The following is a 25,333-nucleotide window of genomic DNA, read 5'->3' as shown; positions in this document are numbered from 1 at the left end:
ATTCTTGATGTATATAAAAGTATGGGCTTGCAGGTCCTCATGTCGGGTACTGGTTCACTGGCACCTGCAGAGGACCATGGTATTGCAGGGCTGGAATCAGCTCATTTGACGCTAGCGCTGGCGCAACGACCGTCTGCTAGTGCAGCACCATTGTAGGCATGACAGACTTGGTAATAGCGAGGGTGCGAAAGTAAGCAAAGCTCACGAGCCTCACGTATGCACGATGAATGTGCTTGATGGTGGAGGACTCAAATCGGATTGGAAGTGTCCTGAAACCGCTGTGTTCGGACCTACCTACTCACAAATTCGCCTGCAACAGATCCTGTCCACCCTGGATATCTTTCTTCGACAACATCTTACCAGATCTCATTAACTCAGCGGCTTTAGTCATAGCTGGGTCCTTCATCATACTGGCAACAGCAACCACTTCATCGCCCTTCGTGTAATATGCCACGAAGCTAGGTTGGTCAGCGTCTGGTTCGCCAGTCACAACAACGTCATCGTAACCATCAGGCGTGTGTCCGCAATACCGCAGCTGCGAACCAAGGGCAGACCAGAATATCGGGATGAAAGGATGTTGTTCCTGGTTCGGCTTGGCAATTCTTTGACCGACACTCCTGCCCATGTTTTGCGCTACATTCCAGTGCTCGATTCGTACTGGTTTGCCATTTCCGCCGGGGCCATGGTAGGGGTATGTTGCGATATCGCCGATGGCGTAGACGTCTTGGAGGCCCTTGACTGCAAAGTTCTCGTCCACGGACAAACTGCCGTCCTTCTCGAGCTGGACTGAGTCGTTATCCTTCAAGTACTCTGTGCCTGGCTTGACACCAACGCCAAGAATGACGAGATCCGCTTCTAGTACGGTGCCATCTTTCAGCTTGATACCTCCTACAGAGCTCATGCCCAATGTGTTCGCAACGTTGGACTTGGGCACAGCAGAGTCGACCGAAGCATTTAAGCAGAACTTGGCGCCGTTCTTCTCTACAAGCTTCTGGAAAATCTTGCCAACTTTCGTGCCCATAATCTTATCCATTGGTGCTTCTTCCATGCCGACGACTGTCACGTCGTTCTCTTTCGCCAGGGCATTGGCAACTTCCATACCGATGAAGGAGGAGCCAATGACGACGATCTTCTTGCCCTTGTCGCCAACTGCGTTCATGATGTCTTGAGTGTTGTTGATGTGTCTCAGCAGGAAGATATTGCTTTGGTCCTTGAAGCCGGGAAGTGGTAGCTTGTTTGGAGAGCCGCCGGTTGCGAGGATGAGTTTGGTGTATTGGTAGGAAGAGCCGGACTTGGTTGAAACGGACTTGTTCTTGAAGTCGACGGATGTGGCTGTGTCCATGGCAAAGTCGATGTCTGCATCTTTGTACCATTGTTCGTCTCTTAGATGTACTTTGGATGGGTCTGTAATGAGGGCTTTGGAGAGTTTCGTTCGATCGATGGGGAGGCCTTCGTTGGAGATGACGGTGATGCTGCCGTTGAAGCCGTGTTCTCGCAGTTTCTGGACTGCACCGAATGTGCCGGATCCTCTGCCGTTGCATTAGTATATGACTGCTATACCGGAGTGATTTGGCGTACCCTCCAATAATGACGACCTTCTCTTGACCAGAAGACTTGACCTTGAATGTTGGTTTCCTTCGTCCGGCCTTGATGTTGTCTTGCGAGCCCTTGACATAGACAGCGCCATCCTTTTCGAAAACATCGAATTTGTGTAGATGATCGGGAGCAGGAGAGTCCTCAACATCGCCGGTGCTCACGTTGAAGCAGGCTGAGGGACATTAGCTGGAGTTGAAATTCAAGGCTTGTGGTGACTGACCTCCGTGCCATGGACATGTTAACCTTCCTTCTGGGCTGACAACACCCATCTTCAGGGGAGCACCAAAGTGGGTGCAGTTGGCATTGAGGCCATGTATCTGGTCATTGACCTTGACAATCAGTACCTTCCCACCTTCGATGCCCTCGACCTCTGCTTCCTGCTTGTCGCAGTTCTTGAGATCAGACAGGGTTGTGAGGCCCTTGAGTTTGAATTCTTGTGCCATCTTGAGCGTCGCTACGGAGAAGTCTCTGTGCTGTACAGGTTGCGGTACCACAGACTTGTTTACAAAAGATCTGAAAATGCTTGCTTGAGAAGTGAAAGTGGGAGCTCGTAGAAGGGCTCGGCTGAACATTAGATGGAAGGAACGCTGGTTTGGTGGTATAGCACAGGAAAGCTCGTTCATTCGTTATCCTCGAGCCTCTCCAACTCACAAATAGACGAAACAGCCCACCAAATGAAGGTGTCATGCAACGTGTCTAAGGTTCTCTCGGTCCTGTTGATGCATCTCAGAAATCATCAACACATTGCGTCACTTTCATGCATCGACGGCCGAACATCCCCACTGTGGGCAACCCGTAGCCAATGATCGTGCCTCCATATGTCAACCATATCCGGTCAATTATGCGACACATCTTCCACGAGTTCGAAACACGAGCTGCTCGGTGGGTGGTCGGTGTCGATCAACAAAAGGATTAGTATTATTCAAGATCACGACTGACCTGTCCGATGCGGTCCTGCAGCATGGCCGCGCTGTCGAGGTGCCTCGAAGGCCCTGGTATCACCAGCCAATCGTTGACTGAGCGGAAAACGTGAGGATTTCGTCGATGCCGTTGAACCACATCTGTAAATATCGGTGCTTGTGCCCGTGTTTCAAAGCATATGAGGACTCAAGCTCTGACTGTTTAAGGCGTAGAAACTACGCTTCCTACCCTACCCATCGCTGCCAGTCCTCCGCTCATCATTGGCGTTCCTGGAGTACTTGCTCTGGATCTTGAAACCCTCTTCCCTTGTCTGTTCTCCCACTTTAGCCTTTCCTCTTCCCTCACCGCGTGCTCTTCTTCTTCACCGAGCAAAGTACCCTCAAGTTGCAAGGCAAACCGCTGACCCCTTTCCTGTGCAGGAATCATCTCGAGATCAACGACTTTGAACGTCAGATCTTCAGGCACAGCGTTCCCATCCTCATCCACGAAACATCCAGCCACGCCGTCAATCGCATCGTCTTCTCTTGCCACGACTGTTTCCTGCGAGTCGATGTAGCTCTCCTGGCTCGGACCGTCACTGTCATTGAGCTTGCCCTTCCTCGGCGTTTTGCGTTGTTTCGTCTGTTGTCTGCTCGGCCCACTCCACGACCAAGCCTTCGGTATCCTGCTCTTAGCCACAGAACTCTGGAAATAATTGTAGCTGACCAATCCAATAAAACCTTCCGACATGGCATTCGTCCATCCAGTGAGCTCATCACCCGGTTGAGGTCGGAAGACCAGGAAGGTGGCCGTTAACCAGGCCCAACTTGCGCCAAATTCCTCTCCTATACGGGCTAATGTCTCTTCCTGTTCTTCCGCCGGTAATTCGCCCGAAGGTGGAAGCAACGGCTTACTCAGGCCTGCTTCAGGACGTGCCGAGAGCACCGGATCATGGTATGAGAGAATGACACCGCTGACCGGAGGGAAGAAGGTAAGGAGGAGCGGTGAGAGGTGAAGCGCTAGTACCGCTGATAACTGTCCTGACGCCGCTATTGCAGGTATAGGCAGATATAGCGACATTCGTATCGAGTGGAATGAGGTAGGTGTATCTGACTGCAGTTGGTCTGTATTCGTGTCTTGGACGGTGCCGTCCTGCAGGGCTGTCTCGTCAACTACAGTAGGCTCTTCTTGGTCGGCAGCCGGCGCATCTGGCATATCCTCATCTTGCTGTGTGCTTGCGACAGGCTCTTCCTCTTCTTCCGGAGCTTCTACTTGTGTCTCTTCCGCTTTGCGCTTCCTTTTCCTCTTTTCTTTCCTGGATGTGCTTGTCGATTCTGCAGTGCCATTTAGCGTAGTTGACTGCTCGTCATCCACCTGACCCTCTGCATCTTCGGCTTTCTGCTTCTCCTTCCGCTTCTTCTCTTTCTTTGAAGACTTTGCGACTAGCTCTTCCGCGCCATTTTCTCCGCCATCCGTCTCAGCACCTTCGTCCACCTGCTTGCGCTTCTTTTTGGCAGCCTTAGAGTCGCCTTCATGCTTTCTCTTTTTCGACGTCTGCTCGACTTCCACAAGTGTTGACGACATCCTGAATTGCTGCTGCAACCTGAGCGCCCAAAAGTGCTCGAGCGTTGACCCTTGCGGAGCAAAAACTTTTGGCGTCGGAGCACATGTCACTGCAACGGTACACCGCTGATAGTACTTGCGCACAGGCGCAGGCGTTAATACGGTGACTCCGTGAGAGCAATACCGCACTCCCGTCATTTTCCGCACCTTCACACTTGCGAACAGCTCTGTTTCCAGACTCTCACAGCTCGACCACGACTTCCCATACAGAACGTGCATTATGTTTGAACGATGCCGCCTACAAAAAGCTACTGCGTCCGCCCCTTCACAGCAGAAGCGTCCGTCATACGCATTAGTCGCTACCCTGAATAATAGCCAGGCAGGTCTATGGACGAGCCAGAACCGGAAATTGATGGCGCCTGCCAAAATCATTCTTGCTCGCGCGTACAGGAAAGTGCATATTATGAGGTCGCCACACTAGTTCGTCCTTCTCTAACTGGATGAGTTTTCAATGTTATTCTACAGCGTCGTACAACGACGTCTTGGCAGACACTCCTTTACCCAGCAATGGTCAAGCTCGCGACAGGATAGACCACAAATTCCAATATGCCCGGAGCAGCCACCTACTCCACAAGCCCAAATAGCAGCATCGCACTGCAGGAGACTCGCGGTGGGCCCTGCTCTGGCATCGAGGCCTAGGAGTTTGCTTCTTCTTGCTTCCACCATTGCTTTCCCGCGTTCATTGCGATTTTCTTCCACTTTCCAGTCACAGGGCTTCATCAGAGCACAGGAAGCGTTGAGGACAACCACGAGGGCAGACAGCTGCTCTATACTTGGCGAGTATGGCCTCGACCGAATCGTCTCTCGTTTGCTTCGACGAAACAAAGAACCAAAACACGGACCTGGTTGTATGTGAGCCTGATAAACAAGTCAGCGGATGCTGCGCGCCTGGCGATGTTTGCTTCACGAACGGCCTCTGCCAAGGGGGTGAAGGACTAGACTATAAGAACATAACGACCCTGACCGATTATTTCTTCAATGGCTGCACGGATTCGACTTTCGAGGACCCGATATGTGCACCTATACTTGCATGCCAGTCGTTCTGTAAGTACAATCAGCTTCCCAACCCTACATGTGTCACATCTATGGCCGTGGTGTCTTACCATGTTGACTGACGGTGACCCTTCTCTAGTGAACACGAAAGGCGTTCAAACGTGTGGGAACGGGACTTATTGCTGTTACGGATACTCAGGCTGCGACTGCGATGATGCAACAGCTGTCTTCTCGCTTGCAGCTGGGGTTTCCATCACTAGTCTTCCGGTATCGACTGCAACGATTTCGAGCGGAAGCACGAGCATCACCGCGTCGACGACCGGAACTGCAGCAGATTCAGAGTCATCGAGAACGACTATGTCTGCCTCTGTCGCGGCGACGTCAACGAACACACCGTCTCCGAGTTCTGCACCACAATCAACAAATACTACCGCTATAGGAGTCGGTGTTGGTGTCGGTATTGGCGCGTTCATGGGCGGGCCCTAGTTGGATGGTGGTGCCTCAAGCAACGCAAGAACAGCAGAGGTACCTACGATGGTGCGGGCACACACCCTAACGTCCACGAGGTCCCCGCAAAATCAGTCACATAGGGAATGCCAGCGGACAAGAGACAAATATCGCAAGAGTTGTCGGCGACGTAATTTCACAGCATCTGTTTTCCATCACGCGCGCAGCGATGCCGCTCGATATTCTCCTACAGACTCCTTTTTAGGCCTAAGTCAAGCTCAAATGCTAGGACAAACGACTAGGCAGACTGTAGTTTGGTCACAATTAAAGATATAGCCATAGTACATCATCCGCGTCTGCTGGCGAGGATAAATCCTAGCAACACTCCAGCAACGAATTAAATGCTCAGATCCAGTCAGGCTACTGCAACACTACTGCAGTAGCTTGACTCGGCGCCAGCAGCGACCAGCTTCCTCCCGCCAGCATCTACAGAAGGATGAGGCAGCCGACAACCTTATCAATGGGCCTTCCACTGAGCAGTTCGATACCTACCTACCAGGCAGGGTACGAGCGATGGACGCAGGACATCCCATGAGATACGGTGGCCGAATATTGCGTGCCCATATACCCTGATCACAGCCCCATCGCGATGTGCGAATCTGCTCCAGCCTAGCGTTTGTACGATCTTGATCGAATAAATTACTACGTACGACGTAGAGATATCACATCTAGCACCACGAGCATATGCAACCAGATCGCTCGATTGCCTGATCTATAGCAACATTCATTGACATCGCACACAATGTCCCAGTGCCAGACCACTGTTCTTCTGTAGTCTGAAGCATAGCCGCGACAGGCGTTCTACATAGCTGTGATCGAGCACTGTTGGTGATTCAGGACGATTGTTACATGGACACATCGAGCATACCCGTGCAGAACTGCTTGGACGTGTAGTGTCATGGGACCTCGCCGAGCAGCCACAGCTCGCGACACGGCAAACTTGATAGAAGAGACAGGACAAGTTCAGTCAGAACAAAATCTGATACCCAAGCTACCAGTCTGTACCACTGTCTCTCGTGATAATGCATAACCACCACTACACAAACTGTTCATCACTCCTCAACAAATCAACCACATCCGCACCATCTCCCCTCCCCACCTTCACCCCACCCCTCCCCCTCCCAGCCTCCCTCCTCCTCTCCACAACCCTCCTCACCGCCTCCCTAACCTCCCCATGCCCCCTAACAGCTCCCATCACCATCCCCTCCTTCATCCCCCTCCTCAACTCCCCTACCCTCCCCCAATCCCCCCTAAACGGCGCAAACTGCAACGCCAACAACCCACCCGCCTCCCCATCAATCCTCCCACTAACACTCGCCAAACTCCCCAAACTCGTATTAAGCCCCGTCATCCACGCCTTCAACTGCGCCGTATCTCCACCCGCCACCCCAGACGCCCCAGGAAACAACACCCCAATCTGACTAATAAAGATATTCAAACTCATCGCAAAGCGCCCGCTAATCTCCAGCAGCTGATACGGAAGCAGATGACCCGGCAGGAGATCCCCCAGCTTCGTGTACCCCCTCAACCAGCCCAGCACTTGTTCGACACCCCCCGGCAACGCAGGAACATCATGCGTAATCAGATAAACCTCCAGCACAAACGAGCTCGACAGAATCAAGTAACGCCAGAACTTCCCCGGCGCCTTCTTGGGCAGGAGGAACGAGTTCAGCACGGCTATGAAGGTGAGGGTACCAAGGTAGCTCGGGATCTTGCGTCTCAGCGCGAGCGTGACGAGTTCAGCGGTCTGCCGGGTGATTTGCTTCGCGCTGGAATTGGATGTTGCGGTTGTTTCGTCTGGTTTGGGGATGTGCGTTACCACACCTGGACCGAAATGCGTGTAGGCGTATTTATGGCTTGGTGTTGTGAGGGTTTCGGATGCGAGACGCAGTTTCACGAATATGCTGCTTTGGTCGTCGTCGCTTGTACTACTGCTACTCGCCCCGAGTTTATCAGGGTGATACCGTGCCGCCAACCGTCGAACCTTACTTTTTATTTCCTTCTCGGTGGTGAGGTACGGGTCCACGCCGAGGAGGGTGTAGAAGTCCCCCGCGAGTTTGACGTCGTAGAGGGACTGGGCGAGGGTGTAGAGGAGGTAGAGGGTTAGGACGCAGATACGGATGCGGCGGTGGTCGCGGGCGTAGAGGGGGCTGCCGGGTTGGGGGTGGGGTGTGCCTGCGCTGAGGGTGATGCGGTAGTAGATTGTTTGGAGGAATTGGGTGGCTAGGTTGGGGAGGAAGGACCAGCCTAGGTAGGAGAGGACGGGGATGAGGGCATTGTCTGCCATGGTTGAGTGTTGTGCTGGTGGGAAGGTAGGAGCATGTCACGGTGAATCGAGCAGGATATACATGCTGACTGGTAGGTATCGAGGGATGTCTGTCTGCATTCCGCAAACAGAACTTGGTGACATGTGGTAAGAGTGCATAAGTGTGCCGCGAATTCAGCCGTACTAGCATTATGAGATCTAGTACTCAACCGTATCGTCACGGCTTCTCCACTGGGCAGTCGCGCCGGTAGTACGAGTAGCATGATGCTTCTCGGGAGCGTCTGACTCACATCGAGCAGTGAACCTGGATTGTATATACTTCGAATGCTCACAAGACCGCGCTAGCTCGCCGATCTTTTGGAGAAAAAACAGGTTATAGAAGCTCAAATATATTGCGCTTCGTCCTCTTCATATCGCCAGGGCGTCCATGATTTACCTCATCATGACTCCCACTGCGCCAGCCCAACCACTCTAGAAGGGTCTCCCTAATTTTACATCCATGTGATTCTCGTTCTACCTCTTGACTCCATAGCCCGGACGGTACCCTCGCCTCATGCACCAATACTGCTTGAATATAGCAGTTATGCGGGCATCATCCCTCCACGGTCGTAGTACGCCAAGCACTGGATGTCAATGATGGGTGCCATGGTATAGCCGTGGCGTCCAATGCACCTCTAGGTGTCCTTACGCATCGTAACATTGGCCTCTACTAACCACCGCTTGCGCTGACGGCTAATAGAGGAGCCAGAGACCCCATGGCGGCAGGACTTGTTAGATGCTGAAGTCTGAGGCCTGTTTACCCAGCATAAACGGCCTTGATGTCCTTGACACTTATTGCTATCTTGGCATTCCGGTAATACCATGCCTTAATGATCTGTATGTATCGATCCGTGATCCAGTTCACCCAACCATCACCATCCATCAAGGCGAAGGCGGCGGCGTAGCCTCAAAGTTCATAGCCCCGTAACGTCAACCAAGCAACCGGCATCTGCCTCCCCTCCTGCCCCTCCGCAACCACAAACCCCTTCCACAACTTCTCAAAGTTCTCCTGATTCCTCGTCTGGCCACTAAGACCATCCCACCTCCTCCACTGCAACCACAGCAGAGGCGCCTTGGCCTTGAGAGATCCTTTGCTCCGTTGTGCAGCAGCAAGCCCTTCTCGAACCTCATCGTTCTCATGCTTCATGTCAAGGAACCAGAACCATATTTGGTCGAAGAGGGCTGCTTGCTCGCGGATTGTGGTTGGCATCAGGATTGTGGTTAGGGATTCGCATGGTGGGAGTTTTGAGGGGACGTGGGGTGTACGTTTTGTTGAAGGTGAGTGTGATCGGCCGCCGATGACGACGCAGTTTGATGAGTAGCGGCCTGGGATGATGGGGTGGTGCTGGCCGCAGTTCTGGCAGGGACATGCGTTGAGCTCGAGTCCTGTCATTGTATCCGCTTGCTCGAGTGTTGCCTGAAATTGGGATGTGCTGAGACTTGATCCTATCAATGCTGAAAGACAGAAGTGCTGACGAGGTATGGGACCGGGAGTATGTACTTGGTCAGTATACAAGAGCCCCTTCAGTTGATAGCAAGCGAGAAGGACTCCTGGTATAGATAAGCTATCCTAAGGCAGAGTGAAGCATGTCTAATATGTACAGAGTGGGGTAGAGGCGAGAGCGAGTATACCAGACTTGAAATATGCTCGAGAGAACCTTGAATCTTGCTCACGGGGTAGCGTGCATGAACGTCGATCTAGGCAATGCAATGCCTCACTTGCCATACGGGTCTCTCGATGGCCTCCGTGCTTTCCTTATTGCGTTCTGAAAACCTACTGTAGGGTCAACAGACTCTGGTAGGCATCACGTTCCGCAAGCCTTCATTTGAGCAATTGGTCTGGCGTATATCAGAGCAGCAGGATTGTATACGAGTAGTTGAAGCTGTACCCGTTGTTTCTGCTTCGTCGATCATTATGCTTTGATTATGCAGCCACAGCGGGTCCATAAGTGCTACAGTATGCCGTGTCTCCTTTCGAGACCGAGTGCTGCTTTGAGACGGCATCTGAACTGCTCAAACTCGACCGTGGCGTTCACACGATGCGCCAGTCTCTCTGTTGACTAGACGTTGATGGCTCTCTGAACGATTGATGCGATGAAGGATGTTGGGTCTGCAGCTGCGAACACCCACAAACACGTCTCTGAGATTGCCAAGAGCCACTTCTGCAGCTTCCCGAGGTCATGGCCGCTGACTCCACTATCAAATGTGCTCTTGAGCACATTTCTCAACCACTGAACTAAAGTCAGGAGGAGCAAAGGCCACTTGAGCTGCTTTTCGTGAGGTTGTGATTAGTAGATAGTGGCCAGGGCAACAGCGAGACGAACCCGTAGAATTAGTCGATAATTTCATGATTCGGATATTTATGCTCATCTAACGAACATGCTGGGTATCTTTACTTATGCTGAACTTCGTAACAATCTGATCGACAATTTTCCATGCCAAAACGCCATCAAAATTCTGCAACCTCAATGATAGCTATGATGTATCCCCATATGTCTTATGCACACCTGTAACCCAACCAATCCAATGCAGGCCCATGTTTTTGCACTAACTGTGCCTACCATGTTGAAACGAAGAATGTGGCTAAACGTCATCAACCACGTTCACGAAGCGTACGCTCGCTTATTGCTGCTGGTAGAGCAAGACAGTTGAACCAAAGAGATTCGTGTTGTCTGCTTCCAGAACAGCAGGCTGGCCATTGACGTCGAGTTGATTAGTCGTCGCTCGCGTGACGAAGCCATACAGGAAGACGTTGCTCGAACATTGAAGATCGATCATGCTGGTCTGACAACTCTCAGTATCTAGACAGTCTTGCTTGTAGTCGTCAAAAAAGCTGTACAGACCGCCACCAAACATGTAAATGTCGGTTGAGTCAAGTATGCGTAGGCCCCATGTCTTCTTGCACTTGTCATCCGTGCAGTTCGCGAAGTCTGGATCCGAGTAAACCGCATTAGGTGTAAAGCCACTTTCAAGAGCATTTGGGGCGCTTTGGTAGTAAGCAGTTTCAGTCTGGATGCTAGCCATGAAGACGTTCTTTGCGTTGGCGATCTGGTAGTTGTACAGAACAGAATGCTCGGATGAGGTTCCCCACAGCCAGACAGGACCTTGAGACTCAATGAAAACACCCCGTCCGTTGAAGAGTGTGATCTGAGTTTCGTTGGCTGCTGGTCGAGGAGATACTCGTGCTAGATCCAAGTCGTGGTCAGCCACCCAGAACCAGGTGTTCTCGAAATACGCTGAAGCTTGCTGAGAGACGTGCATCATCATGAAGGATGCAGCACACTCAGATCGGAATTCTTTGTTGGTTATGGGGCATTGTGGCTTCTGAAGATCTGTGCCTGCGGAGCCGCCGACGCGGAAGTGAGTATCCCACATTCCACAAGAGCCTTGTGTTGTTTCTTGCACGTTCCATTGCATCATGATTGCACCTGGAACAGGACCCTTGGTCTCAAACATCATGTCAGAGATCTCAACATTGCCACTGTCGCCTTGTTTACCGATGCGGAAACCAGGCTGTGGGTTGTTCTGATCTTGAAAGAACGGGCCACTGATCATGATCATGGGCCAGATCTCGCCAACGATTCGAATATTGGGTGGGACCTCGATAGTCTTTGTGATGACATAAGCACCATGATCAAAATAGAGAATCTTGTCAGTAGCGATCTGGTTCATCGCTTGCTGAATAATGTCACTATCGTCCGTGGTTCCATCGCCCTTCGCGCCGAGAGACTTGATGCTGACAAAGTTCTCCTGTGGCACTCCGACGTACTGAGGCTTGCTACGCTCGAACACCGAGCCATCAGGAGTCAACAATGAGGATGGCATAGGTGCCTGGTTCATGTTTTGCTGGGAAACTCTGGACTGAGTAGGTATGACAGCCGATGAGGTACATTGAGTGGCCGCGATAGTGACGGAACTGCTGTTCGGTCGAGGTTGAGTAGAGTTGGAGGAAGGACTTGGTCGACCACTGACCGAGCTTATGGTCGCTGGTAGGGGACTGACAGTGACAGTCGTTGTTGAGACCGTGCCGCTGCATGATGGCTCCGCTACGATCTGACTAGAACCGATATCGACGCCTTGAGGGGCACGTTTAGCTGGCTGACTGGCGCCTGATGGAATGTAGGCATTGCCCTGACCCCAAGCAGCAATCTTTGCATTGCCAGGCAAAACAGTGTTTCCGGATCTGACATCCTGCACGGCGATGTTGGTATTGGAGAAGTCGACGTTGTGGATGAAGAAGGTGCTGCCAGCCTCAGGTTGTGTATTTGCTCCCCAGGAAGTAACGACGCCAACACCAGTGTTCTGAATCTTGCTGTCCATGATGATAGCGGAGCCAACAGTTTCATTGACAGAATTTGTGGTAGAAATGTTGACTCCAGTTTTGCAGTTTTGGATGTTCAATGATTTGAACGTCCACAACCAGTTCCAGTGGACCTCGATAGCAGTGTTGCAGTTGTTGAACGTAAAGTTTCGTGTAGCGAACTGCTGAGATCCGAGGTAAGCACCGACATTACCACCATTGAAGACAACATCCGACATGAACATGCCCGAACCATTCTCCATCATGATACCACGTTGCTTGCTTGTAGGTGTGGGTGCTTTCATGTCAAAGACGACATTCTGCATACTGCAAGCTTGTGCGACCTGCCAGTGAATGCCGTTGACCTCCTGACCAAAAGGCCCTACTTCTGGCATCAGAGTCATATCGATGACAAGGTTGCGGATTTGTCGGTAGAAGTTGTTCTGATTGGTGAACCAGTTAGCACCATTGCCGTTCGGGATGTATGGGTCAGCATCCAATAGAGCTAGGTTGCCGGTGAAGTTGAAATCGGCAGAACCTTGAATGCGTGGCATACTGTTGGCATCGCCAATCATCTGAGTGTAGTAGTACATAATGAGAGGGTTGCTGATCTTATAGGTGCCTGCTGGGAAGTAGACGATAGCAGGAGTAATGGTAGATGAGTCGCAGGCATCACCGCCGCACCTATCACCTAGATTATCGCCTTCACGAATAGCTCTATTGATGGCCGCACTATCATCGGTGTTTCCATCGCCAGTCGCACCATAATCTTTGACATTTCTGAAGATCTTGTATGACTTGTCGGGGTTGTACGCAGCTTGTCCTTGACGTGTGATTGTTTCCATCCAATAGCTTGAGGATTGGCGCTTGTCGAGAGCAGGAGTTGTGTCTTCGGAGTTGACGTACGGTCTGGGAGCGCCCAGTGCAAAGGAGCTGAGGAACAGAAGTAGTTGTATCAACATGATGGGTGAGGTCGATCGAACCATTCTGGACGACATGATCGGTACTGGTCGATCGGTTTTGCTTTTGAAAAATCTATGCAGAAGAATCGATGGAAAAGAGATATCTGCGTCCAGCACAAGATGGAGAACTTTTGTAGATGTAAGCCTGCGTGTTGATTCGAATCTGCTGGTGACAAGTTGAAACCGGGTGCCACTCGTTTGCAATTCACCCAAGCGAACCTGACGCAAGCGCACCGTCCAGCTGATTCAAGGAAACAAAAGGGTCTGGTAGACTTGAATGGAACGTCCGAGAGGTAAGCTGGGCCTACAACGCCGTGGTTGGTGATTGTTTGTTTGAGTTCGGTAGGGAGTGAAGTCGTGGCGTTGTAAACACGTGCCGCGTAATGAAAATTTCTGCTGAGTGACTTGATCGCAAATGTGGAAGGAACGACTTTGCTCCAGGCAAGGAAGTAACGATCGATGTGAAAGAAAGTACTGCACCCGCAGCGAATACCTACAAAGGAATGAAGAAGCAAGACCTGCGTGATCAAGTCACGGAGGCAGCGAAGGGTGATATGAAATAGTCGTAGTGGATGAGACCTTGGTGAGTACAAATTCCAGAGATCAGTCTGACATGTCACACGCACCTACCATCGAACAAACCAACAGGCTGGTCATTGCCTTGACCAGGGATGATCATCTCATCAGCAGTGGAGATCCAACCATCCTCAATCATGCTGCCTTCCGCCTCGCTCGTGGCAATTCCGAAGACGTTGCTGCGCATAAAAGCATGGTCGAAGGCTGAAGAGGAGCCCCTGGCAGAGCGGATGATTCATGTTCACGAGTTGATGGTTGGTCATGCGCCCTCGACTGTGGCGCATAAGGTCGAGCCTAGCCGAGATCCCGTCGGATTCTCGAATGAGCCATGTCAATCTCTATGCGCTACAACACGTAAAAAAGGACGGTCAAGCGCATAGTTGGGCGACAGACAAAGAATGTGGTGAAGAAAGACTTCGCGAAGCTATGTTTCTCGAGCTCAGGTGGGCCAGCTAGCGGCGACAACATCCCTGCTCTCCCGGCTTGGTACGGCGACTGGCTGTCAAGCATCTGACACGAGAACGCTTTTCGGTTTCATGTCTGCTTCTTGAAACTCTTTTCACTGGTCCTGTTAACCTTCGCTCAATTTTGTCGCTTTCCGGTCAGCCACTCTCTTCAACGGGTCCAAGTTTGCGCCTGACCTCGATCTGTGATACCCGGCTGCAGTTGTTTCACGAATGCCTCCCTGCGCCTGGGACATGGCATCAAGTTCGACTTTCGGGCAGCGGCGCGTCTGAAGTTGGAATCCCAGCAGGCATGTGTCCGCTGCTCCAACTGATGGCACAGTCTAGGTGGGTTTACGCGCTATCGGCCTTGGTACCTGACGAAGCCAAGAACAACTCAGCAGGTCGGAGCGCGTGATAGTCTAGATTCTTGACCACTTGGTTCGGCAGCAAGAGCAAGGAACAACCTACAACCATTGTCGGATAAGAAATAGAGTGGTTGAACAAACAGAACTCTGGGAGATGAGAATCAAGAAGCGATCGCAGAAGCTGAAGAACTAAATCTATTGGTACGATGCATTGACCATTCAATGCTGTTCAGCCAACAAAGTAGGATACCAATCTATTCAATGTCGTTATACATCTATCAAAATGCTCAAAACATTTTCATGCCTACATCTTACCAGATTACCCAGCTTGAGTATCACAACAGCGCTAATGCCAGGACCGAGGCCGAAAGACATCCTACTTCTTTTTCTTCTTTTCCGGCTTCTGCGCCGCTGCTCCCAATATCGAATCAAAAGTGATGCCTGGGTTGTACTGAGAAGCTGGACGCGGTGCTTTTTGCGGTGCAGCAACCTGTTCTAAGTTGACTTGCAAGTTGGAATAGCTCGATGACTTCGCCAAGGGTGATTGGATGCTTCCACCCGGACCTGTAGGCGTCATAGGTCGCATCAACGGCGATTGCGCAGGAGTCAAATGCTGTGGTGAAGAGGCTCCTTGCTCGAGTGGTGACGCTTGCGTAGAGAACTGACCTTGGTACGAGTCATTGGAATAAGTGAGCGAAGCCTCCGGGAGCATGCCCGCAGCTGCGAGCCACTCATTGGCCATGACCCAGCAGTGGCTCCTTCTGTAGACTCCTTCAGGCTGGTGATCAAGCATATCTGCTGAAAGGCTGATCGTTTGTCCTGCACTTTTGACATTGTACCATGCTTTGTTGGTCAACGTATCTTCCCTCATCCACGGCTTCCCACCTCTTGGCGAGGAAAAGAGGAAGAATTCACAACCTTCGGTGAAGTTGATACCTCGAGCATCCATCGCTGTCATGGGTAGCGACTGGAGAACGACGTAGATGAAGAGCCACTGGCCACAGCGATTGTCGACAATCTGGTCTAGCGTAGCACCGGCATTCAGACGCCTTTCGTACGCCATGAAATCCTGCACAAATGACGAAGGTTTGATGTACTCGCGATTGTAAGAGCCCAGTAGCAACTCGTTGATCTCGTTCGGCTTCAATTTCGATGCGCCGGTCGTCAAGGCAAATGTGTCACCTCCCTTGAAGCTTTGATCCCTCGATGGAATCAGCGGAGTGTCAAAGGGTATAGGTGGTATGACGGGAGGCGTGCTTCGATCGAACTCGCTCTCCATACTCCGCAATGCATGCTGGATGGTCTCATTGGTGCCCTTCTCTTCTACCATCGGCTGTAAATCGACAGACCTGGTCGTCATCTCCCTCGGATTGACCAACATATCGTACAGGTTGCACATATCAGCGTAAACTTCCCTGACCAGGAGTCGATTTAGGCCACTCTCGGCGAAGTTGTTCTTTTTCGACTTAGCCTTTGGGGGCCAAGCACCATATCGCTTCTTGTATATACCAAGAACGAATTTGCGCATGTCAATGAAAGCTAGCCGCCAAGCCTTGAAACGGACCAGCTTTGCTTCGGTGGCTGTCTGAGAATTTGCTATACCTGAGAAGATCGATGGAAAGTCAAAGTCGTCTAAACGAGTGTGTAGTAAGGCCAACCGTGTCTCAACATCGAGCGCCGCACGCTCAAGCCTGTTGACAGTGATGGGAGAGATTTTCGCGAATTTTGGACTCTTGATTGATTTGACATCTTCCAGTCGACCAGCCGCGTGGACAAAGCCTTCGTTGTAAAGAGGCCAGTACCTCATGTTTTCGCCCAACACTATTGCTTCGATTGTCTTCTCTCGACTGGTACGTACGTCAGCTAGGCGAAGCTCGTCGCAATACCTGGCAAAACTAGCATCAGGTACTTCTCCCCAGGTTGCGCCATCTGAGTTAGAATATGCGAGTCTTCGCAAGATGCTTGCAATCCCCATGAAGATCGAGAACAACGATACCTGACGAGGTGTCGAAATGAGTGCGCCGCCTCCAAGAAAGGCAAAGAAATTTCGATATAGCACCACCAGCTCCAGATCGTCGCCATGAGGCGTGGTCTCGGGTGCTGAGTAATCGCCATCCAGCTCCAGAGGCAAGTAGACGGCTTTAGGCTGAGTCGTGGGTGGCATGATCGATGGAATTGACGGGTCCCTGTTATGGCCAAGCGTTGCATCTCCCAGTGGACCACCAAAATTATCGGCTCCCCCCAGATGCATGTTCTGTAGAGATGAGTCGATGGTCGGCACACAGAGATGGTTCAAGCCCTTCGAATCTGCAAAGAGTGCCGAGTGCACTCGAAACGAAGGACCGCGACCACTTGCTTCAGGATACAGATAGACTACTACGTCGCCGTTGGGATCCCACAACTCTGACACGCGTCCACCGCTCAGTAAGGCGGCCAAGTCATATGGTATATGCTCTTTCAGCCCTGCGATCCAGGCCTTCTGCTGTGACTCGCCATCCTCAAATTTGTGTTTGTCACTCTTTCCGCCAGGTAGCAAGCTCTTCTTCTTCGCTAACCTTGCTCCATTTCCTGGGCCTGGCGAGGCCGGCGAATGTGGTGCTGGTGACGCAGCTTGACCAGGAATGGTCAGGAGATTTGGTGTTTGTGGTCTGCTGCGGCTGCTGTCTCTGCTGGGTGGGGCGTACTCATTTGTCCCAGCCCTGCTCACTGGTCGACTAGAAGGCCTGTTGCTGATGCCGGAAGCAGTCTCGCGAAAGGTAGGCGGAGGAAAGAGAGGAGGGATGTCCTGGGTGTTGAGGGAAAGCTCTGAGGTTGAGGTAAGCCGCTGCTTCTGGAGTTTCCCAGGCCCAGCTACTGGGCTCGCACCAGGAGAAACCCTGACTGAATCCTGTCGCGAATATGCTGGGCTACCTAGCGCTCCTTCCTCCGATTTCTCTTTCTTGTGTCCGAAGAGGGAAGATAGCCTCTTAGACATGGCTCGCTCCTGCCCAAGGTTTCAAAGTGCAGATCTCAAAACCTTTGCGCTTTCCGGCCCTCTGTCTCTCCGAGCTCAGACCACAGCGCACAGACCTCTGTTTATTGTTGACGCTGGATACTGGGAGACGCAAGGTAGTATTCAGGCAACAGTGTGAATATGCTATGCCTAATCGCGGTTTCGTCCCTGCTCGCTCGTTCCAAAATATGTGTATAACAACGTAAGCGCACTTGCAACGTTCTACGACTGCTCAAGTAAGATATGGAAGAGCGTGCGTTTTCACGGAGACCAGAGTACGGCATCCGAAAATGAATCCAGGGCACTGCACAACTTTCACTGCTAGTTTGGGATCTTCGTTTGACGACGCTTGCTGTTCGAGCAACCATGCCGTGCCATGCGTCGTGTCACTTGTCAGAGCTTGAAAAGGCACCATCTCCAACATGCCCACCAACGACGTCAACCTGTCGAGGAAAAGGAAGAAATTGGCGTGTCTTTCACCAGTCGCTATGCCTAGCCTATCCTAGCTGCCGTTTCACCTGGAGATTCCACAGTTCCAGCTCGCTTTCACCCTAACTTTATCACTCCAGGCCATGCGCCACAGCTAGTAAGTAGACCTTGGCCGGACCCGCCTTTTGACTCTTCCGGGATCAACTCGGAGGCGCAGTCCAATAATACAAACTACGTACGCGTCAAGATTTTCCATTCCATGTTCCTGCAGAGGTTCTTTGTAATTATGCGGAGTAGCCGAGAAGCCGTCATGGAAAAAGCGGAAAGAGGTTCAGACGTAGAGTGTCTGTGTTAATGTCTTTGTGCAGACCGACTGCTATTGGCATCCGATGCATAACCCAGTTCACATATCACAATAAGATGACAAGAATCACGAAAAGAACTATGTCAACAGCAAAGCGACCAGTCGACCTGCTGACTGGGTGGCCCAGTCCTTCTCTTCTACCACCAGCCCAACTAGAGGCAGCGGCTCACACTGTATTAAGCAACCCGGATCTCACTCGTGAGGCACTTCGCTATGGCGAAGACGAAGGCTACTTGCCTTTGCGAGAAGCAATCGCCGGCTGGCTTACAAAGTTCTACGAGCCAAAAGAAACGATTAGCTACGATCGTATATGCATCAGCGGAGGTGCAAGTCAGAATATTGCTTGTGTTCTGCAAACCTTTACAGATCCTGTCTATACACGTAACGTCTGGATGGTAGCACCTACCTATTTTCGTTGTTGCAGGATCATCGATGACAGTGGTTTTGGTGGACGAATGAAAGGAGTTCCTGAAGATGAAGAGGGTATTGATATTGACTATCTCGCGTCATTCATTGAGCTTAGCGAGAATAAAGCCATTGACGAAGGAAACCTTGAGCCAAAGCTGAAAACTAAGTATCCATGGAGAGAGCATACATACAAGCACATTATCTATGCGGTGCCAACCTTCGCAAACCCCTCCGGTAAAGTAATGAGCCTGCGAAGGAGAGAGCAGCTGGTAAGGATAGCACGGAAGTACGACGCACTGATTATCACGGATGATGTTTATGACATGCTTCAGTGGCCGGCGGCTACCTCGACAGATAAGAGCGTGATGGCAAAATCTGCGATGCCAAGAATCGTGGATGTCGATCGGTATCTCGATGGCGGACCAACATCCGAATGGGGCAACGCGATGAGTAACGGGAGTTTCTCAAAGATCGTTGGCCCAGGTTGTAGAACTGGGTGGGCCGAAGCATCGCCCAAGTTGGCATGGGGACTGAGTCAGTGCGGCTCTTCGAGGTCTGGAGGTGCACCGTCACACCTAGTCGCCTGCATGATTCACCAGATGATCATCACTGGCGACCTCGACGAGCACATCACAGGAAAGTTGCTTCCAGCATATGCGAAGAGATACAGAAGAATGATGCAAGCAGTACAAACGCGACTCTTCCCTCTTGGCGTGACTGTACCTCAGCCTGACAAGGAGGTTGCAGGAGGCTATTTCATATGGCTCACCCTGCCAAAGGAGCTCGACGGAGAGGAGATCCGGAGAAGAGCACAAGAAGAAGAGGAGCTAACAATTTGCTCCGGCGCACAGTCTCGAGTGCAAGGAGATGAAGCTGACGAGGCTAAGCAGTTCAACCACAACCTTCGTCTCTGCTTCGCATATGCTGATTTTGATGTGCTGGACGAAGGCGTCGAAAGGCTGGCAAGAGTGGTGAAGGCGAGTCTGAAGAAATAAATGCCAGGAGCGCTGCGACGGGGGACCGTTGTGGGTGGGCCAAATAGAGCAAGACAAACAGCCAGTGATATGTCCAACTTTTCAATCTGCCTCTGCACCGCTTGTAAGGAAAGTGGCGTTCACTGATACCGGTGCATGGATATCAGCATGTTCATGGACAGCATATCACCATTGCTTGTTCGCACAAGGCAAACAGAATGGTCAGCCGGAATACTGTTTTTGAAACGCAGTTAATTTGTTGCTCATCAGCAGCAACACACGCGAGGCGCCAACTGACTCAGCTTCATCGTTGGGCTTTCTGAAGACATTGCGATCGCCTAGCACACCATAACAGAGCCTAAGGCTAGGAATACCCGTTGTGGTCATAAGCAACAATATGATTGCTCGAGAGCTCGACCTGTTCTACCGCCATCCTTCCACACCAAACAGCCGAACGAGAATACTGGCCCGACCAATCGCTCTGGATACGCTCGCGAAGTACTCTGGTTTGTTTCACGACCTATGCAACCCAACGCACATAGGTAGAAAGAGCACAAACCAAACAAGCCCGGCAGTCGAAGCCTACACTCTCTGCGGTCCATCCCTATCGGCCTTTCGCACCGTCTTTAACTGGATACTACGCTCCGCAAACCTGACAGCTACAGCAACCCTACAATCAGGCAATCTTCATGATGGACAGGGTCCATTTGCGACCATGAACTTCCGTACCAAGTCCTATATGACTCTGGCTCAGCTTCGACTGAGCGCCAAGATCTTACGCATACCATTCCTCGAACGTGTGCTCTTGAGTCGCATGCAGCAATTGGCTACTGAGAAGCCGCTCATTACGAACGAAGACCTTGAATACCTGCTTGGGTGTGGAGACTACAAGCTCACTAGTACTACCGTAACAATTCTTGTCCATGGGCTCGCTGGTCGATATATGCGCCATGAACAAGCAGGCTTGGACTACCAGAAGTTCTGTATTTGGAATCTAGTGTCGTCTCAGAATTCTAGCTTCACCGAGGCCTTTGAAAAGGCATTGCGCAAGCGAAGAGCTGCTCTTCCATTGCCAGGGCTGAATCTCAACGCCAAAACAGCGGAAGCCGGCGCCCCAGCGTTTCAACACGGGAGGGCTCTGTCGGCGCCAGAACGATCTAAGTACCACCAAGATGCTGGATCAAGACACGCAAGACTTGAGGCGCTTCCAACCATGATCTCCCCATTGTCCAGCTGCTCGTGTATATGCACATGCGAAGACGGCCAGCTACGATCCACGCATCATTCCGATATGAAACCTGCATCTACATACGAGTACATCGGTCCATGCTGCCCGACTTGCTGTCCAGTCCAACGAGCGAACCGAGCATTCTTCAAAACCGGTCTGAACAACGCTAATGATCCGTTCATTGACCACGAGTTGGGCCTCGGTGCTAAGGACAAGGTTCGTGACTGGCAATTAGGCTGTGTACCTGAGCCAGAAGAGGCACACAATGAGTGCCCTGAGACGCCCACCAAAAGCAGCTCTAGGCACAAAATCAGAAGAACAGACTCCTCGAAGAGGCCGCCGGTGATCGATGTCTCACTGGCAAACTTCACTCCTCCTCTCACGCCGTCTCCTATTCGTGTACGCTCAGCCAACATTCCTCCAGCGTCATCCACCCCAGCATACACTCCTCCCGTACCGTTACCACCATCACCAACAAAGACCATCAATGTCATTGTACCGCCTTTCTCGCCTATCAGCACTGGTACTATCATTCGCAAAACATATGACGAGGAGGGAAACGAGAAGCTGGAGATGGTCAGACCGAAGAGAGCTGTCGAGAAGGAAAGAAGTAGATTGAAAGAAGGACTGAACGAGTATGTTTGTTGTTCAGTAATGTGATCGTTAGGCCCTCACATTTGATCTGGGCCACATTAAAACCAGTGGTGGTCGTGATAATGAGTATTAGAGTCTAGAACAGGGCCGTTTTGTTTCCTCATTTTGAGAATCATGCAACGCTCGGTCAAGAGTGTAGTTTCGCCGTGGTGTCGATATGATTGTATCGCTTCAACGAAGCATCTTCACCGTTCTCTCTATCAGGAAGCATCATCTTGTAGTCCAAAATGCTACCCTAGCAATCTGGTACTTCGCGGACGAAACACAGTCCCGACCGCCTTGCTTACAGAAGGACGAATCACGAGCTTCCTCCGCCCATCACCACTGGAAGCACTAGAGAAGGCTGTGACAGACCCAACCAATCAAATATCATGCTTTGGTCAGAGTGCCCCAGACTTCCGACATCTCCGATCCCCACCATCGTTGGAAAGCACGAACCACATCGTGTTTCGCAACGCCGCTTAAGGCTTCCTTCTCCTCGTTTGATGTCATAGAAGCTCCCACGCGGAGTTGAAGCTTCAACTACACCTCTACCATTGTAGAACAAGTTCTTGTTCTGAAGACGTTGGGACATCCAACTTCTATCCATATTCATCTATTCGCCATCCGCGACCGGTTGCTGAGGATCAGCAGGACCAGACAAGATGTCTATGGGCAGGTCGACCTACGCGGGAAGCATCAATTTCGATGCCCCCGACCGTCCATCAACCATCACAGAACATTACCCGTGGCAGAGGACTTTATACGATGTCGGCATATTCAGCGACTGTATCTACCCATCTGTTGCGCTTCATGGAGGTCTCTCCGTCATTGCATACGGGCTAGGCCGCATGAACGATCATGTATACACCAAAGACTACGTTTGGGCCGTGGCACCTATCATTAATGCTTGGTGGGGTGCTGTTGGTCGACGTGTCGTCCAGCGAGGTATTCCTGTCAGTCAAGCTCTTGGTGCTCTCTCCCGTCCGGAACGGCTCATTCTCGGTGGGGCCACCCTTTGGGGAGGTCGACTGTTCACTCGCCTCTTTCTCCGAGCACGAAGAGCAGGCAGAGACGACCCACGGTACGATGAAATGAAGTCTGAGCCAGGTTTCTGGAACAAGGCACTCTTTTCGACTTACCTCCCCGAGTCTTTATTCCAGGTTCTGATCACTCTGCCCATGACTGCTCCATTCTACCACCAGGGCGCCGTCCTTACCGGCTACCATCCATTCCTACAGTCTCTTGCTGTTGGTCTATTCTTTACCGGATTCGCCCTTGAAACGCTCGCCGACAAGCAGTTGGACGAACACAAGACAAGCAGTGCAGATGAGACTTCCTTGATGAAGGAAGGCGTTTGGTCTCTCAGCCGTCACCCTAAGTAAGTCCTCTCCCTTTCATGCCTCGCCAACCCGTACAAAGACACGTGTATGGTTGGCTCGGTGTCCTTTAAGCGTGCAACTGAGCATGTAGTGCTCTCTTCAGAATCCTGTCAAGCATTGCTATCGCATTCCTTACACTCTGCGATACTAACAAACCCACAGCTACCTCGGCGACGCCCTCGTCCACTTCTCGTTCCCTCTCCTCCTCTACGCATCCGACATGCTCGCACCAATCGAGCTCCTCGGCAGCGTTGCTAACTATGCCTTCCTCCGTTACCTCGGCGGCGACAAGGCAACCGAGAACAGCCAAGAACGTCGCTACTCAGTCAGCAGCACCGAGAAGCACACCGATTTGCAGAAGTACAGGAAGGAGAAGAACGCGTTCTGGCCTGATCTGAGCAAGGAGATCAACAACTCTTGGTTGTGGACTGTGATCGGTGCTGGTGCAGCTGGTGCCGTGGTTGAGCAGGCTTTGCATTCGTTCTTGTAGATGAGAAATTATGGAGAACTTGCTATTGGAGCTGCATTCACTTGAGTCGCTTTTGTGACCAATTGGTAGTACCACCAGGGTGAATACCGACGACGAATGCAATACGAAGGAAGGAATTTTGAGTGCTACTAACGAGATATCGCACGCGGTACACGACAATGAATGGTTTGATAAATACGCAGCGCAGTGAATATGAGCTCTACCCTTCTTTCTTTCAGCTTGACTACGAAACAGATTATCATGGATATGACATCTCCTCATCAGACAGGTATACCGATTATCTCACATCCACTTCACTTTTTCTAAAAAGTCGTTTCGAGCTCACTGACGTTGCGGCCGACTCTAGCTTTGCTCACCCTGCCCTACCCACTATCAGCAGATACATTCATCGTGCCTTTCTTTAAGTTCACTGTCACAGTACATAACTTCCACAGCTCAGAGAGCACACACAAAAAGCAAAAAGAAACTTGGACGAGATCGGGATCGAACCGATGGCCTCTTCGACTTAATCTTGGGAGGGGAAACCACCAGGTCTCCCCTCCCTCAGATTAATGCAAACGAAATGCGCTGCCACTGCGCCACACGCCCGATCTTACCATTGTTGGGGCAAAACATTGTCTCTAAGATTAAGTTCCTGCGCGTATCACTTGGTGTATATCGCGGCAGCCTCACATGAATTCCATGCGCAGGCCCAGTAGTCACACTGCACAAGCTTCAGAACAACAGAAACAACACAACGGCACCACAGAATCGGCCCTAACTTGACATTCTACCGTCCAACATTCACACTCCGCATGCACGACTCCGGCATTACTCATTTCTGTCTACCGAACCACGAAGAACAGACCATACGATGCGAGGAAGCCTAAACGACTCATCCAGCGCGCTATCGAACACACGAAGCACATGTACAAACCCCTGCGATTTACAGTATCACTCATTTGTCTAGCCTCTGGATTCAGAACTATCTTACTAACTACGGAGCGATAGGACAGATAGGTGCTGCTGGATCACGTCAGTCCGACGATCACGAGTCGAGTACCAACGCCAGAATCGAGCCTCCTCATCCTTCTGCAGCTTTTGTTACTGCAGATCGGTACATCTATCCGGTGTGCACGCAGAGTTTTAGGCGATTTACCTCTTCAACAGGACATGCAAAGAATTATATAAATGGGGGTAAAACCGGCAGCGACCATTTAGATCTCCTTCATTTTTTTTTATCTAACTACTCTGTCAGTAAGGAGCAAGCTGACCAACGTTCGCGTAAAAGTTGCGAGTTACCCCCTTCCTGCATTCCGAGGCCAGTAAAACGAAGGACGATACTGACCATAGGGTGTATCGTTAGATATACTACCGCAAGGAGAATCACTACCCTAGACCTGCGGGTCGATACTGTACCTAAAGTCAACTTGAGACGTTTCTGCGCATGAATTCAGGTGAGACCCTCGTGGCCAGTCAAGCATGTCCGCGCGTCGGCAACGCACCTGCTCCGGATGAGCTCTTCCGTGCTTTGGAGTCTTGAAACAACTGCAAACTAAGGAGGTGCTTGGCACTCACACTGATCGACGCCAAGTCCGCTTTCGTGCAGCTACCGACGCCAAGCTCAATGCGCATCCACTCGTGGCTTCCTCCCTACTCTCCTCCGACATCTTGGAACTTGGCAATACCAGGTGAGTCTCACTTGGCAGCGCTCAATGCAGGCTTGATGGCGCCCAAGCTCTCTGTAGCATGATCTAGCCGCGAACTCCGGTATGCTGTATCAGCGGAAGTGTTATGTCTGCGGACGTCGTCTCCAACCGTCAAACGAAGATCGACAGCCAAGGTGCGTCAGGAACGCCTCAGCACTAGGGCGTCTAAGCT

At 51.4% G+C, this 25,333-nt stretch overlaps 9 protein-coding genes and 1 non-coding gene across 10 annotated transcripts; 3 read left to right on the top strand and 7 right to left on the bottom strand.

The window, feature by feature from the left end:
* Window positions 1–298: 298 nt before the first annotated feature.
* On the bottom strand, window positions 299–2,039 carry aif1 (Apoptosis-inducing factor 1; the record flags this gene model as incomplete). Its single annotated transcript, XM_064871323.1, has 3 exons — window positions 299–1,529; window positions 1,579–1,768; window positions 1,817–2,039. The coding sequence occupies 3 exons, from the start codon at window positions 2,037–2,039 to the stop codon at window positions 299–301; spliced, it is 1,644 nt and encodes a 547-aa protein (XP_064733776.1).
* A 679-nt stretch (window positions 2,040–2,718) lies between these two features.
* Window positions 2,719–4,080, bottom strand: PMZ80_002892 (uncharacterized protein; the record flags this gene model as incomplete). The annotated part of the gene is made up of 1 exon (XM_064871322.1): window positions 2,719–4,080. One exon carries the CDS (start codon window positions 4,078–4,080, stop codon window positions 2,719–2,721), a length of 1,362 nt encoding a protein of 453 aa, XP_064733775.1.
* Window positions 4,081–6,655: 2,575 nt separating this feature from the next.
* Window positions 6,656–7,906, bottom strand: PMZ80_002891 (uncharacterized protein; the record flags this gene model as incomplete). The annotated part of the gene is made up of 1 exon (XM_064871321.1): window positions 6,656–7,906. One exon carries the CDS (start codon window positions 7,904–7,906, stop codon window positions 6,656–6,658), a length of 1,251 nt encoding a protein of 416 aa, XP_064733774.1.
* A 925-nt stretch (window positions 7,907–8,831) lies between these two features.
* PMZ80_002890 (uncharacterized protein) lies at window positions 8,832–9,317 on the bottom strand (the record flags this gene model as incomplete). The annotated part of the gene is made up of 1 exon (XM_064871320.1): window positions 8,832–9,317. The coding sequence occupies one exon, from the start codon at window positions 9,315–9,317 to the stop codon at window positions 8,832–8,834; it is 486 nt and encodes a 161-aa protein (XP_064733773.1).
* A 1,229-nt stretch (window positions 9,318–10,546) lies between these two features.
* On the bottom strand, window positions 10,547–13,186 carry PMZ80_002889 (uncharacterized protein; the record flags this gene model as incomplete). The annotated part of the gene is made up of 1 exon (XM_064871319.1): window positions 10,547–13,186. One exon carries the CDS (start codon window positions 13,184–13,186, stop codon window positions 10,547–10,549), a length of 2,640 nt encoding a protein of 879 aa, XP_064733772.1.
* A 1,763-nt stretch (window positions 13,187–14,949) lies between these two features.
* On the bottom strand, window positions 14,950–17,547 carry PMZ80_002888 (uncharacterized protein; the record flags this gene model as incomplete). The annotated part of the gene is made up of 1 exon (XM_064871318.1): window positions 14,950–17,547. One exon carries the CDS (start codon window positions 17,545–17,547, stop codon window positions 14,950–14,952), a length of 2,598 nt encoding a protein of 865 aa, XP_064733771.1.
* An 891-nt stretch (window positions 17,548–18,438) lies between these two features.
* YEY2 (Valine--pyruvate aminotransferase) lies at window positions 18,439–19,761 on the top strand (the record flags this gene model as incomplete). Its single annotated transcript, XM_064871317.1, has 1 exon — window positions 18,439–19,761. The coding sequence occupies one exon, from the start codon at window positions 18,439–18,441 to the stop codon at window positions 19,759–19,761; it is 1,323 nt and encodes a 440-aa protein (XP_064733770.1).
* Window positions 19,762–20,137: 376 nt separating this feature from the next.
* On the top strand, window positions 20,138–21,628 carry PMZ80_002886 (uncharacterized protein; the record flags this gene model as incomplete). The annotated part of the gene is made up of 1 exon (XM_064871316.1): window positions 20,138–21,628. One exon carries the CDS (start codon window positions 20,138–20,140, stop codon window positions 21,626–21,628), a length of 1,491 nt encoding a protein of 496 aa, XP_064733769.1.
* A 638-nt stretch (window positions 21,629–22,266) lies between these two features.
* Window positions 22,267–23,473, top strand: PMZ80_002885 (uncharacterized protein; the record flags this gene model as incomplete). Its single annotated transcript, XM_064871315.1, has 2 exons — window positions 22,267–22,982; window positions 23,146–23,473. 2 exons carry the CDS (start codon window positions 22,267–22,269, stop codon window positions 23,471–23,473), a joined length of 1,044 nt encoding a protein of 347 aa, XP_064733768.1.
* A 468-nt stretch (window positions 23,474–23,941) lies between these two features.
* Window positions 23,942–24,061, bottom strand: PMZ80_002884. Its single transcript has one exon. It is a non-coding gene; the product is annotated as a tRNA-Ala (tRNA).
* Window positions 24,062–25,333: the final 1,272 nt, after the last annotated feature.

The sequence above is a fragment of the Knufia obscura genome (assembly GCF_036327395.1).
Source record: "Knufia obscura strain CCFEE 5817 isolate CBS 148926 chromosome Unknown scaffold_2, whole genome shotgun sequence".
Classification (NCBI taxonomy): domain Eukaryota; kingdom Fungi; phylum Ascomycota; class Eurotiomycetes; order Chaetothyriales; family Trichomeriaceae; genus Knufia; species Knufia obscura.
This window is presented reverse-complemented; position numbering and strand designations above follow the sequence as displayed.